Consider the following 15001-nt stretch of genomic DNA (forward strand, 5'->3'; position numbering starts at 1 on the left):
CCCCCCCCCCCCCCCGGAGGGGAATGGCCCACCTCCTGGCCTTCAGTGGCTGCAGCCCCACCCAGGAGAGTGAGGCCCGGAAGCATGCCTGAGGCTTCTCAAGCAGCCTGGCTTGGAGCAGCCCTAACAGGGAGCTCCCGGAAGCTCGCTCCAGCCCCTCTGCTTTATGCTGCAGATAATTTCTGATGTTGAGATAAAAACTGGAAGAAAGGAAGCGTGAGGAAAACAGAAACAACAATACACGTTCTGTTTAGTCTTCATCATGTGTCCAAGTAGGAATTTGTAAAACTTTTGCTAAAACGTCCCTGTGTGATCTTTTCAGAAGTCTCAAAAGTAAAAGGAGGTTATCTTGCCGTGTTGTGAAAATAAGAAGTGGCTGCAGAGGTTTAGTCTTCTCCAGGCGGTTTCCAGCCTGGTGGCCTGTCCCCTGACATACGACCCGGGGAAGAGCCCTTCCTGCCCTCCTGGCTCAGTCAGAGGAGGGTGCTCCGCTCTCAGGCACCGTGAGGTGGAAGTCAGCCAAAGCAGGTGCTCCCAGACCGCTCTTACCTCAACATGCAGCCACTCCGGAGCTGACAGCCTAGTAAGGAGAAAAAGCAGATGTGTTGAGAAAAGTCTCATTAAGATGTAGTTCATTAAAATGTGATGTATTGAGGGGCATGGGGTGTCCCAGTCGGGGGCTCAGCCAGGCAGGATTTCTGGGGACAGCACAGCTGAAATCCCCACCAGGAGTTCAGCACCGGGGGCTCCAGTCCCGTGTAGCCATTCGTGCCAGTGCTCAGAGCCCTGCACGCTCCCCTCCCAGCCTTATATCTTCTCTCTGGTTTCCTCCCATGACAGTTTGATTTTGGGGACACCATGGTCCACCAGGCCATCCACACCATTGAGTACTGCCTGGGCTGCATCTCCAACACCGCCTCCTACCTGCGGCTCTGGGCCCTCAGCCTCGCTCATGCACGTGAGTGTATTTCTCTCAGGTCAAAAACTATGTTTCTCCCCTTCTCCAGGCACTCCCTCAGGTCGGGGCTTAAAGAGGGTGGAAATTATGTAAAGCCTCTGGAATTATTGACTCCTGAATCCAGAGAATGATGTACAGATGGGAGGATCAGTGCTTTTGCCAGGTTAGCTGGTAAGGTCGCAGAAAGCCAGGGGGCAAGGAAGACTGTGATTGAGGGATGGCAGAGCAAAACGCAAGGCCTGCAGCACCCCTGGCCCAGCTGAACCGGATGTCGTCTCTCCCCGTTCTGCAGAGCTGTCTGAGGTGCTTTGGACCATGGTGATCCACATCGGCCTAAGCGTGAAGAGCTTGGCGGGAGGTTTGGCGCTGTTCTTCATCTTCGCCGCCTTCGCCACCCTGACTGTGGCCATCCTCCTGATCATGGAGGGCCTCTCAGCCTTCCTCCACGCGCTGCGGTTACACTGGTGAGGGGCAGCGTGGGGCCGAGGGTGGGGATGTGTCCTTAGCTGCACCGAGGGCAGTTTTACTCCTGTCCAGAATGCAGAGACACTAGGAAGTATCCGCTTTCACATCCTCATACCCAAGGACGTGCTTGGTAGTGAGCCTCAGGAAATGTCCACAGGAAAGCACAGCTCACTTTCACAGCTGCCAGGGAGGATTCTCTGGTGAGTGTTGTCACAGTTGCTCTCCCTGTCTTCAGCCCTCTTCAGTGCTCTTGATTATGGCTTAAAATATCTGCTGGGGTTTTTTGTTTGCTTGGGGGTTTTTTGCACTGGCATATAACTCTCTCCTGTCTTCAGAGCAGTGAAAGCAGCTCTGGAATAGATTCTACATCCAGGAAAGTGCTGGAGCACACTGTGCCCTTATTTCGTCCCCTTTATTCTGTCATCGTGCCAGTGTCTTTGGGTAGGACCCCTGGCAGCTCTGTGTGAGTGGGGGGATTCTTGACTCCGTAGCACGCTAGTTCAGTACACGGAAGCACCTTCTTCTGAAGGGCAGGTTTTGGATTTGTTAGTTTTGTTTAATGTCATTTTTGGCTCTTAATGGCTCTGCATGGAGATAGCTCAGTCCCAGGGAGTGGGAGATCTGGGGTCTGGTCTGGACTGTGACTCCATGACCTCAAAGTAAGGTTGCCAGGTTTAGCAAATAAAATTACAGAGCACTCAGTTACGTTTGGATTTCAGATAAACAGTGAATATTTTTTTACTGTATTTCCCGAATGTCCATGGGACATACTTATACTAAAAACTGGGCATCCCGTACTTTATCTGGCTACCCTACCTCAAACCCTACATCTTCGAGTCTCCATTTCCCCCTTCACATTATGATTCTCCCTCTCTTTTGTGGTCCAGTGGCTCTGGAAGCTCTAGACCCTCTCCTCAGAGAAGCACCCCCCTCAATGTGTGCACACACAGTTTTACCAGTTTAGGGGCTCACAAACTCACTGACCCTACCTTAGGACTCCCTAGACGAGATGATCTGTGGTGTTAATGACCTCAAGGTCAGAAGAGGGCCGTGAGTGTCTCTCTCCATCACTTCTCGAAACCTGAAGAAAACCAGAATCTGAACCTGAGAAACCTCTTCCCCACTCCCTTTATCTTTGATTTTTCTCCTGGCTTGGTTACAGCTGAGCCTGCTCAAAGATTCCGCCGTTTGTTGTTCTAAATTACAGAGGGGAACGTGAGGCATGTAAGGGTGAGCCGTGGCCGGGACTTACTCTTCCCTCAAAGGCTCCTTTAGAAGAGTCCGTCCTGCTGCGTCAGTACACGGTGCTTTCTCGGGCCTGGCCCTCTCCTCCCGCCTCCCGTCCCCTCCCCGCCCAGCTGTTGTTTACTGGGAGCCAGGAGGCTGGCCACGCTACCGGCTCTCAGCTTATCAGCGCACACTCGCCCCAGCACACTTCCTACCACTCGGTGTGAGGGGACGTCTGTACTGCCACCCTGGGGTGACTCACTTTTTCTTGCCCTCTTGGCTTCCTTTCCTATTCCCTTCCCCGTCTCCTAAGCCCTGGGCTTGAGGGAACAGTTACCACGCCACCTTGACTCCAGCCCAAGTGGGGAGCCTGTTGCATCCTCCCTGGGTGGGTGGGAGCAGCCAAGGAGCTGGAACAGACCTGTGAGAGCAGTGAGCCAGGCACCACGGAGCACGGAGGGCCGCCTGGGCTCAGGCCTGTTGTCCAGAATGAGCTGAGGTGGTTGGGAGGTCATGCTTTGCTGCCTGCAGGATTACTTCTTCCTCAGGCTCAACCGCGGCCTTCGAGTGAAGGTGTCTTCCCATGTCCTCATGAACGAGCCCAAGGAAGTGACAAGTGGTGAGAGAGCAGGCTTCAGAATCGGGTGACCCGAGTTTAAATTCCAGCTCTGCCGGTGCTGGCTGGGTGACCCTGAGGAAAGCACTTACCTCTCTGAACCTCACTTGCTCTCATGTGAAAAGAGAGGATAATGTCCACGTGACAAGATTGCTGTGATTAAGTAGGAAATAATGCACAGACCAAGTGACTGCCACGGTGCCCTGGCACACCGTAAACCTGTGTTCAGTTGCAGATGTGGCTGCCCTGCAGACAGGGCTGTGGCCCCTGTAAAGATCTGCTTCCAGTCAGTTAGAGAGAAGGGAGACCCCAGGGGGATGCACATGATACCACTGAATGCCTCGCAGATGCGGCTTGCAAGGAGTAGGCTGGTCAGACATATTGTACTTGCAGGGTGGTGGGTGGTTGCTGTTGTTTGGTAGTGGAAATATTGGGTAGAAGAGAAAAAACAGTGAAAACTCCTTTGTGCAACTTTCAGAATCCCATCACTGGGGGCCTGTTTGGAGCATCTCCCCCACCACCAGAAAGGAGTGAATGAAATTGGTGCTCATGCACCCCCTCCTGGCCTAGTGTGGACATGCCTCGAGGATTCCTGGGTCTTAGTCCAGCAGGACTGCAGGAATTCCGAGTTGAGGCCATCCTCTTGGGGGTGGGAACAGCTGGGCCCACTGAAGATGGCTGCAGGGACATTGCTGCAATTTTTCCTGGCGTCCAGCCTGGGCATCTTCATACCTGTCACTTTACCCCTGGTGTTCAGCTGGGGTTTCTTGATTCTGATGCAAGGGCTGCCCCATTACACAAGTTCTGGGTCTCTTTGGTGGGGACAAGAAGAAAAACCTGTGATTTGAAAGCAAGGATAAACCACAGGTCTGAGGTTCATGTAGGGTCATGAGGAGGCAGGTGACATCTGGAAACAGCAGTGAGCGGGTTCATGCACCCGCCTGCTAATTCTGTCTCCTCCCGAGTTACGTCTGTCTCTTTTCCTCCCACCAGCTGTGTGTATTGTGCTTGGTCTTCTTGGCTACCATAATGAGATGTCTTTTCTTCCTCAGAAAAGGCAAAGGCAGGGGTATGATTTGTGGTTTTCACTGTGGACACCGGACTGCTATTAGCAGAAGGACCGTTGCCCCATGGCCCGCCTTCACAGCAACCTCATCCCTTCCTAGCTAACGGATTCCACATGAACACTCACAGACTGGGGGCTAAAGGGACAGATTTGGGGACCAGTTTGTCGTAAGGAATTCAGTGGCGCCACAGCAGGATCCCGCGGGGTGGCTGCCCAGGAGAACGAGAACACCTGAAGTGTGACCTCATGGCCCCGGCACTGCTCAGAGAGGGGCAGAACCATCTTTCTAAAACTGCCTCCCCTCGGTCACATCCCCACAGCCAAGGGAAGAGGCCCAGGCTTTCCCCTTCATTCACTTGAGAAGACATGGTTTCTGTTGTGGGGCAGGAGCACTCTCTCTCTGGACTCCCAGTTAGTCCTTCTGGGCCACTCGTTTGCCTTTTCCAGGTGCGGGAGCTGGCGGGGGTGACAGAGAACCCCCTCTGACTGCCTGAGGCTCTCCTCACATCTGCTGAATCCTGAGATGCTTAGTGGCCTGGGGCGTGGCAAGGTCCATGGAGGTGCCCCGAGCAGAGCCCCTCAAGAAGGAAGAACTTGCAGGGCAGCCAGCGGGGCCCCGCTGCGCCCCGGCCCAGAGATGACATGTTTATACTTTCTCAGGAAGCACACAGTTCCCTGGCTGGGAGGGAGGAGAGGGCGGGGAGACCAGCGGGGAAACTGCTTCCCAGCTTTGTGCTGAGAGGTTAGAGTGAGCACGCTGAGAAGGGAGGCGAAGTCAGGCTGACGCTGAGATACTCAAGATGTCCCTGGTGGGGGCCACCCTAAGTCCCTAACCTCGAGCAGCAGCTGGTGGGCAAGGTGGCGTCAGGTGGTGTGTCAGAGGGACCGCCCATCTGCTCACACAGCAGAACTTACGTGCCCCCATCCCAGGCGTGTGTCCCCTGATGTAGATGAGGCAGGCAGGGTGATGCCAAGAGAAGGGTGGTGATCCCTCAGGCGTCTGAGAACGTCTGCAGCTTCTCCATTCACCCAGGCTGGAGTTAGAATTGTTTGTGTGATGAGCCAGCCAGAGGTCAGGGTTCCAGATACCTCACAGACCCCAAGGTGAGTTGCCCACCGTCTGGCTGTACACTGTTGAGCGAAGTGAAATACCACTGCCGTGTGCAGACACAGCGTACCCAGCGTGGAGGATTCAGTCGTCACAGCAGTGGGCAGGAAGCAGGAGCCTGCCCCCAGCCCCGCCGCGTTCCCCCGGAGGAGGCCTCGGGAGCTGGGCCCTCTGCTCCAGGTGCTGGGACTCAGGGCTGAGTCCTGTGACTGACTCTGCAGTTTGAAACACCCTCTCCTGGATCCCATTTACTCTGAGGGAGGCTTGGCCGAGACACTGATGGGAATCCTCCAGGGGCCGGGAGGCTTTGGGGGCCTTGGTGTGGCCCCCAGAACGCGGGGTCGGGGAGCAGGCTGCCTGTTCCTAGGCCCGCACAGAAAATGCTGTTCCCCTCTTCTCCCCAGCGGGTGGAGCTGCCGCTCTGCAGTCAGCGTCTTCAGCCAGCGCCCCAGGGCTGAAGGGGCCTCTGAGGACATCTCGGGGCCACCAGCAGACAGTCCTCTTCCCACTCCCTTTTCACTGATTCCTCCCTTATCTTGGAGGGAGGCTGCCCTGGCTGAAGGCTGAGTGAGGGGCATGAAGGTGGAGAGCGTCTCGGCGCCCTGCTGTGCAGTCACAGTCAAACCGCTGCCTGCAGCCTGCCCCAGGGATCTGGGGCCCCCAGAGTCACACAGCACTGAGTGGAAACTATTCCTCAGGGCAGCTCTCCTTGGCTTTCTTATCCTCTGAATCATGCATTTTTCTGCCCATATTTGGTGGTGATTTGGTTGCTGGGCAGACATCCAGGGCGAACTCGCAGCCTGGCTCTGCATATAGGCGTGTGCTCCTTCCTGCCCCCTCAGTTTGAAGGGCCCAAGGAGACCATCAGGGATGGATGCTGGGCTGCCTGGGAAGGGAGCTAAAGCTGTTTTTCCTTTCAGTCCCCAAGAGAAGAATTCTTTCTTAGATGTTTTTGTAGTTGGAGAATATTTTTGCCGTTGCTTTGAGAAGACTTCCCCTCCTAGCTTCCCCCTTTCCTGGGAATTTCCTCCCCTAAGTCGAAAGCCTCCACCATTCACTAGCAAACCCTCCCTTCTCCTTCCTCCCCCAAGAAGAGAAATAAACAAGAAAACAGTGGTGCCTGCCAGGGTTCCTTGCCCTGAGCTGGTGGCTACTCACAAGCTTCCCTTGGAGGTCCGCTGTGGGCCCTGCCAGGAAGCGGGTGTTGGGGGGACTCTTTTTCATTGTTAGAGACTCAGGCCAACTGAACGTTTTTTGCACATGGCCCTCTGCAGAGAGTTTTGCATAAACACACTCTCCGCTGAGCAGGACGGAGCAGGAACTGAAGCCAAACCAGCGCACTGGTGTGCGCTCTTGCCGAGGGCAGGCCCTGGGCATCACGAGTGGGAGGTTGTGTTAGGATTAGGGTCGTGTGTGCCGTGAGCAGGCCAAGGTCTGGGCTTTGTGGGCGGCAGGAGGCTCGGGGAGCTTGGGGTTGGGCCATCTTTCTGGCCCAACTGTGGAGTCCCAAAAGGTTTCTGTGGATTGATGACTCTCCTCTCCTCTTTCTCCAGGGTGGAATTCCAGAATAAATTCTACAGCGGGACGGGTTTCAAGTTCCTACCCTTCTCCTTCGAGCACATCCGAGAAGGGAAGTTTGACGAATAAGCCCCTTGGGGGCTGTGCGCCCTCTGCCCTCCCCGCTCCCTCCACGGTGATTAGCTGTGCTCCGCTTGCCGTTGGTTGTGATCCCTGGGTGTCAGGGCATCTGAGTCATCCCTGCCACCCTTCCCCCAGCCACCTGTGAGTCATTTAGATAGACCCAGCCCTTCCTGGGTGCCCCGCCACCTCCAGCTTTGTGTGTTGTAGTGCAGTGATTTTCTGGAGAGAAGCGGGCCCGAGCGGTCACTCAAACCCACTCCCACTGGGCACCCTCCTTGCCCTCCCAGCCTCTGTCCAGCGCTTCCTCTGCCCCCTGGTGGTGAAGCGTTTGTGCATTTACACAGGAGCCCAGCGCGCTTGGAGGGAGTGCCTTCGCTGTCCGCACCCAGGCTTTGAGCCCCTGCTCCTGCCACTCTCCTTCCTGGTTGGGGATGGGGTGCTCTTGAACACTCCCCACTCTTGGATTAGCAGGGGTGGGTCCAGGAAGGTGGTGTTTCCCTCCTCTGCCCACCCCCTCTGGTCTTCAGTGCACTCGTTAATCAGGAATTCAGCTGGACCCAACTGTGCCAGCGTGCGTGGCTTCTCCCTGGCAGCCCCAAGGGCCCCTGGATACCCTGCACCACCTTCCTGACCCCCACCCTAAACTCATACCCTTTCCTCCTCCTTCCCAGAATGCCCTTTTAGCACCCAGCATAACATACACAGCAGGGTGGACCCAAAGCAGAGGTCCTGGCTGGCTCCTCTGGTGGCTGCTTCTCAGGCCATGCGTGGGCCACAAGCACGCCCTCGGGGCAGAGGGTCCAAGTCCATGCTCTTTCCTGGTGCAGGCCCGGAGACCTTGCCCCACCCCCAGTCACGAGTCTTGAGTGCAGAACTGTAGTCATCAGGGGTGGTTCTGCCTGCAGACCTGCCTTGCTCTGCCCACCGGTGCCCCTCCCCACTTCCACACCGACCCCAAGTGGAGCAAGTGGGTCCTGGGCAGGGAAAGTCAACGTCATTTACCATTTGCCGATTGGAGGCAGCTGGCAGGGCCGCCAGTGAGTGCGGCTGTGAGAGCTGCGTGGCCCTGCCCTGTCAGGGCTGGTGGGGAGCGCCCCCAAAGGGCCACCGCCCCTGTCGCCCCCACGCCAGGACGTGGATCTTGGGGCCTTTTAATCATGCGTTGGCACAGCAGCCCTGGCTGCTTCAGCTAAATCGATCCCCGTGCCTTCAGTGGGCGAGAGGACCCCCTCAATTGGTCGGCCCCTTCCCACCCCACCCCTACCCCCTGCTTGTCTGGGAGCTGCTTAGCGCTGCTCACTGGACTCTCCCAGTCTGGGCCGCCCGCCCCAGCTTCACCGCGCCGTAGCCAGTGTGACCCGACCCAGCCCTTGTGCAGAGCCCCCTTTGTCCAGTCCCTGTGGTTTACATGATGATCTTTCCTCTGTTTACGGCAGGGGTTTGAAGCAGAGTTCTTTATCAGGAACCCTGCCCAAGGCCCTTCTGTTCAGACATTCCCATGCGGAATAAAGTGTGTTTGACCCTGTCAGGGAGGCTGCTTGTCTGTGTGCCTACAGCCCCTAGCCCCTGCGTCAGTCAAGGCTCAGCCCTCCTGAGCCCACTTCCCTCTGCCACCATTTCTGCTTTTTCCTCTGATCAAAGACCGCAGTTGCAGTGGCCCTGGCCAGGCAGTTAGTTTGTGAAATTCTCACCTTATCTCAGGTTTCCCAAGGGCTTTCCTACTCCCTGAGCCCCACTCCCTGAGCCAAGGCAGCTTTTCAGATGCTACCCATGTGGGGGAGGGGACTTGGGGACCCATCTCTGTCCCGCTTTCTGCACCACACACCCAAACAGCCAGGGGAAGCAGGGACCTGGACGTCTGCCCACCCTCCTCTCCGTCTTCTGTGAGCGTGCTCTCCAAGGCTCAGCAGCCTGGCTATTTTGAGCCCTGATTGCCTTTGGCCTTGGTGTAGGTGGAGACTCAGCATAGGGTTGGTTCCTGAGGGCAGCTGGAAAATTCGAGGTGCTGAGGCAGGCAGCCCAAGAGCTCAACGGGATGTCCTGGCAGGCGGGGTGGGCAGGGCGGGCACCTTCCCCCTCCTCACTGCCATGTAAGGTGACCACATTCTTTCTCAGCCTTCCCTCTCCATTCCTCCCTCTTGGGGCCTTCAGGGCAGGGGCTGCCCAGGAATGTGAACAGCAGGCTACCAACTGCTGCTCCAGGAGGGGCAGGAACACCCTGTTCATTCCATGTTCCTCAAACCCTCTCCTCCCTGACAGGCCACCTTCCCTGGAGCAGCCCTGGGTACAACACCCAGCACCCACTCCTCAAAAAGTTGAGGGTGGACATTCAGGTAAACGAGTCCTTTTAACCTCTTCTCTGTTACTGACTCAGATAACTAGGAATCAATGGACTAGAATTGAGAGTTCAGAAACAAACCCTAACATGTATAGTCGACTGATTTCCCACACAGGGGCCAAGATAATTCACTGGGGAAAAAACAGTCTTTTCAACAGATGGTGTTAGTACAACCGGGTACCCACATGGAAACAAACAAATTTGGACTGCTATCCACTATATACAAAAATTAACTCAAAATGGATCATAGACCTAAACATAAGAGAAGTCTTAGAGGAAATCATAGGAGTACATCTTCCTGACCCTGGGTTAGGCAGTGGTTTTTAGATATGACGTCAGAAGCATGAGTGATAAAAAAAGAAGATAAAAGATAAGTTGGGTTTTAGCAAAATTAAAAACTTTCATGCTTCGAAGGACAGGATCAAGACGCCCCTCACACTGGAAGAAAATATTTGCAAAGCATGTATCTAATAAGGAACTTGTATCTGGAATATATACAGAACTTTTACAACTCAGTAATAAAGACAAATACCTCAATTTTTAAAAGGACAAAGGATTTGAACAGGCATTTATCCAAAGAAAACACGAATAGCCAGTAAGTCCATGAAAAGGTACTCAGCATCATTAGTCATTAGGAAAATGCAAATCAAAACCACGAGGAGACACCACATCACACCCACTAAAAAGGCAATAACTTTAAAAAGACAATTACAAGTGTAGGGACTTCCCTGGTGGCGCAGTGGTTAAGAATCCGCCTGCCAATGCAGGGGACATGGGTTTGAGCCCGGGTCTGGGAAGATCCCACATGCCACAGAGCAACTAAGCCCATGCACCACAACTACTGAGCCTGCGCTCTAGAGCCCACGAGGCACAACTACTGAGCCCGTGTGCCACAGCTACTGAAGCCCGCACACCTAGAGCCCGTGCTCCACAACAAGAGAAGCCACCACAATGAGAAGCCCATGCACCACAACCCGTGCACAGCAACGAAGACCCAACGCAGCCAAAGATAAATTACAAAAAAAAAAAAAAGATTACAAGTGTTGACAAGGATGTGGAGAAACTGTAACCCCCATCCATGTAAAATGGACCATGTAAAATGGTCCATTTTACATGGACCATGTAAAATGGTGCAGCAGCTTTGGAAAGCAGCCTGGCAGTTTCTCAAAATGTTAAACGTAGGATTAACTTAGGACCAAGCAATTTGACTTCTAGATATCTACTCAAGAAAAATGAAAAAATGTGCACACAAACTGTGCACAAGTGTTCGTAGTGGCATTATTCATAATAGCCCTAAATGGAAACAACCCAAATGTTTATCAGCTGGTGAATGGGTAAGCAAAAGGCAGTATATCCATACCATGGGTATTATTCTACAATAAAAAGGAATGACGTACTGATACATGCTGCAACAAGAATGGACCTCAGACACAAGGCCACATAATGTATAATTCCATTTATGTGAAATGCCTAGAATGGGCATATCTGTAGAGACAGAAAGCAGATGGGTGGTTGCCTAGGACCAGCTGCTGGATGGGGTTGGGGGCAGGGTTTCTTTGGGGGGATGATGAAATGTAAAATTAGATTATGGTGACAGTTGCACAACTCTGTGGCCATACTAAAAAACTTGAGTTGTACACTTTAAACTGGTAAACTTTCTGGTATAGATCATTAAAATGGGGCTGGGGAGGGAGGACTAGGACCTGCCCGGGAAGAAATTCCCCCCTAGCCTGGATAAGACCTGGGCCAATGGGTCACTGGCTAAGCTGAGCTTCCAGGATCTAGGGCCTTGGGCTGCTTCCAGCCCAGCCAGCTAAAGATGGGACCAACTGGGAAATGAGCCCTGGAGGGTGTGGGAATTCCCAGGAGCCCTGGGGTGGGGGTGGGGAACAGGATGGCTCCATTGCTCCTATTTTTAAGAGTCTTGGCCTTTACCCTGATCCCCTTCTGTGGAATCCCTGGACCCCAGGCATCTGCTTAGTGAGTCTGTGCCCCCAACCAGCGAATGCTTCCCATCCTAGAGCCAATGTGGAGAGGGTGACTTTGGGCCTGCTCAGTATAATAGATAGGGACAATTCCATCACCACCTTCTTAACCGCCCCCCCCTCCTTTCCTGTCCCTCACTGGGGACCTGGGCAGGACTGTGTCTCTTTCTACCCAGGAGCCCTGGGTGGAAAGGGCATTGGAGCTCCCCTCAGATCTGAGCCTGTTTGCCCGCCCTTCCCTCTCCAGCCTACCCAAGGCAAGGCGTAGGCTGCTCCCTGGTGGCCAGACAGGGAAGGACTCATTCCTCCCCACAGGTAAGATGGGTGGGATCCTAGCAGGGCTGGGACAGGCAGGCAACTGGATTGGCAGGGCAGAGGGACAAGGGATCTGGAGGGATTCTGGGGTGCATAGACAGAGGGGAGGCTGTCAGGAATGAAAGAGATGAGATAGGAGCGGAGAGAAAAAGTAATAAAATGTATCACGTGGTAAAAGGATCAAACAGTACAAAAGGCCCGAATATAAGTCTTCGGCTCCAGCGTCCCAGTACCTTATCCAAAGCGAGCACTATTTACATAGCCTTAAACACACACACACACACACACACACATGGGATGTACTTTACCCAGTGATTTGACATCTCTCTCTCTTTTTTTTTTTTTTAAAGAAGATATTGGGGGTAGGAGTTTATTAATTAATTTATTTATTTTTGCTGTGTTGGGTCTTCGTTTCTGTGCGAGGGCTTTCTCTAGTTGTGGCAAGCGGGGTCCACTCTTCATCGCGGTGCGCGGGCCCCTCACTATCGCGGCCTCTCTTGTTGCGGAGCACAGGCTCCAGACGCGCAGGCTCAGTAGTTGTGGCTCACGGGCCTAGTTGCTCCGCGGCATGTGGGATCCTCCCAGACCATGTCCCCTGCGTTAGCAGGCAGATTATCAACCACTGCGCCACCAGGGAAGCCCCTGACATCTCTTTTTTAATAAACTCAATATTTAGCTGGTTTTAAAAAATTTTTATTTATTTTTTTTATTTATTTTTTATTTATTTAGGCTGCATTGGGTCTTAGTTGAGGCACGGGGTATCTTCTCGTTGCGGCATGTTTAGTTGCGGCATGCAGGCTCTTAGTTGCTGCATGAGAACTATTAGTTGCAGCATGCGTGCAGGGTCTAGCTCCCTGACCAGGGATCGAACCTGGTCGAACTACCCTGCATTGGGAGAGCGGAGTCTCACCCACTGGACCACTAGGGAAGTCCTGATTTGACTTTTTTTTTTTTTTTTTTTCTGGTACGCGGGCCTCTCACTGTTGTGGCCTCTCCCGTTGCGGAGCACAGGCTCTGGACGCGCAGGCTCAGCGGCCATGGCTCACGGGCCCAGCCGCTCCGCGGCATGTGGGATTTTCCCGGACCGGGGCACGAACCCGTGTCCCCTGCGTCGGCAGGGGGACTCTCAACCACTGCGCCACCAGGGAAGCCCCTGATGTGACATCTTTTTTAATTTAATTTTATTTTTTTTTTTGGCCGTGCGGCTTGTGAGATCTTAGTTCCCCAACCAGGGATTGAACCCCGGGCCCTCAGCAGTGAAAGCGCTGAGTCTTAACCACTGGACCACCAGGGAATTCCCTGACCTCTTTTTAAAAAGTACACTTTGCAGAACATTCCGAATCAGCACCAACACATATTCCTCACTTTTCTTTTCTTTTTTAGCAAATGCTTGGTATTTCATCATATGGATGCAACTTAATTTCTTCAACCAGCCTCCCTATTGTCCTCAAAGAGTTCCCAGCTTGGTGGGGAAGACGAGAAAGACAGTGTGACACACCTGGAGTAATCGGTGACACTCTTGCCAAGCATCCATGAGCTCAGGCTGTGAATGTGCTACCAACCCCCCGGGATGGTGTCCCCAACCTGCTGCCCCTGCCAGCATCCGTCTGCCATTCTGGATGAATCCAGACCCCACAGAGAGGCACCCTGAGCTTGACGGTGGACCTGCAGCCCAATTCCCCCAAGCAATGTGTTCCCTAAGATCCAAATTGCTGGTAAAACAGGTCCTGGGAGGAGGAGAGTCTGCCAAATCTCACCTGAAGCTACAGGTGTTTGTTGGAAGGAGTGTAGAGAGGCCTGGGGGGCTATAAGCTATAGCTCCATGAGGACCCATCTCTCTGGGCAGGTCTAGGAGCTGCTCTCTGGGAAAAGCTGAGAACCTTCTGATATTAGGAACTGGGTGGAACAGGGCTGCACCTCCTGAACTAGCTGCTTGCTGAGCTGGGAACAAGGCAGGGGGCACTGCAGCTTGAGTCTGCAGCTGGGGGCAGGGGGCAGAGGGGCAGAGCCAGCTCAGTGGACTCCCATGTTCCCTTTCAGTCCAGGCTCTGGATTTCCTGGATTGGCAACCCTCCTCTGACCCCTTCCCTGTCTCTAAGCAGCTGCACTCAGGCCTGACAATCTGGAAAAATCTACACCTGCCTCCAAAAGGACTCAGAATTCCCTTAGGAAGTGCAGTCTTTATAAAAGGGCCCACCACTCCTGGCCATCACACAGCCCCACTCAAACTCTCCCTGCTGGTAAGCAGCCTGAAAAGTTGCATCTCTTGGGGGATAGTGGCAAAAACACTTATCTGAGAGTTAAGAGTTCCTGGTTCTAGTCCCAGACCTGCTGTCTTACTGGTCACTGATCTTTGCAGAGTCGCTTCCTATCTCTGGCCCTCAGTTTCCCAGGATGTAAAATGAAGATAACTCCCATCCTGTTCAGCTGCTGCTACCGCTTACAGATCACACGAGAGCCCTTGTCACACCCACTAGGCCCCGCCCCATGGCCAGTCCAGGCTCACATGGCGCATCCCTCCTCCAGCTTCCTGACCTTTTAGTTCCTCAGATCTGCTCAGCTCTTTCTTTACCCTTCCTGGGTCTTCATATGCATTTTTTTCTTCACAGAATGGTATTCCCCTCCCTCTTCTCCTAGTCAATCCCAACTTAATTCGGATTAAATGTCACTTCCTTTTGGAAGCCTTTGGCTGGGGACCGTGCACAGCATCACAAGTCCAGTGGACCCCTGAACAACACGTGTCTGAACTGCCGGGTCCACTTATACAGGAATACTACAACACTACATGGTCCGCGGGTGCGGTACCCTGGATACAGGAGTGCTGACTGTAAAGTTATATTTTGGCTGCCAGAGGGTCGGCCCTCCTAACACACATGCAAAGTTTAAGGGTCAACTACATAATGTAAATCTTTGTTTATATAAGTACTTGCATTGTAGGTCTCCCCGGAAGAGGGGTGGCAGTGCCTGGTACAAAATCAACTTCAAATATTTATTGGATGGTAGGACGGACGGAAGGAAAGTGATCTGCATGTGAAAGCGCGCTGTACCTGAAGGCATTTGTGAAGGACTACGAGTCACATCCGGCCCCGGACTTTTGAAGTCACCAGAGTCACGCGCTCTTGCACCACGTGTGATCAGAAAACACCCTCAGGAGCTTCTGTGGAACCCGGAAGCTGGTCTCTCAGCCGCCGGCCAGTGCTTTACCTTCAGTTCCGCGTGACCTGAGGCCCGCAGCTGATTGGACGCGGCCGTCACGTCCCTGGTCCCGAGTCCCCATTGGTG

The 15001-nt window shown here is 53.7% G+C and overlaps 1 protein-coding gene across 4 annotated transcripts in view; it reads left to right on the plus strand.

Moving 5' to 3' along the window:
• Window positions 1-7577, plus strand: part of ATP6V0A1 (ATPase H+ transporting V0 subunit a1) — a 54384-nt gene extending 46807 nt beyond the window's left edge. For 2 of the 4 annotated variants that reach the window (XM_007449844.1, XM_007449846.1), the window contains exons 18-20: window positions 841-958; window positions 1251-1422; window positions 6994-7087. In XM_007449844.1, the coding sequence (XP_007449906.1) occupies window positions 841-958; window positions 1251-1422; window positions 6994-7087 (384 nt within the window). Of the gene's footprint in view, window positions 1-840; window positions 959-1250; window positions 1423-6993 lie in introns of all 4 variants that reach the window. The other 2 variants (XM_007449845.1, XM_007449843.1) reach the window with 2 other exon arrangements.
• Window positions 7578-15001: the final 7424 nt, after the last annotated feature.

This window comes from Lipotes vexillifer, unplaced genomic scaffold, assembly GCF_000442215.2.
Source record: "Lipotes vexillifer unplaced genomic scaffold, Lipotes_vexillifer_v1.1 scaffold2106, whole genome shotgun sequence".
Lineage (NCBI taxonomy): Eukaryota > Metazoa > Chordata > Mammalia > Artiodactyla > Lipotidae > Lipotes > Lipotes vexillifer.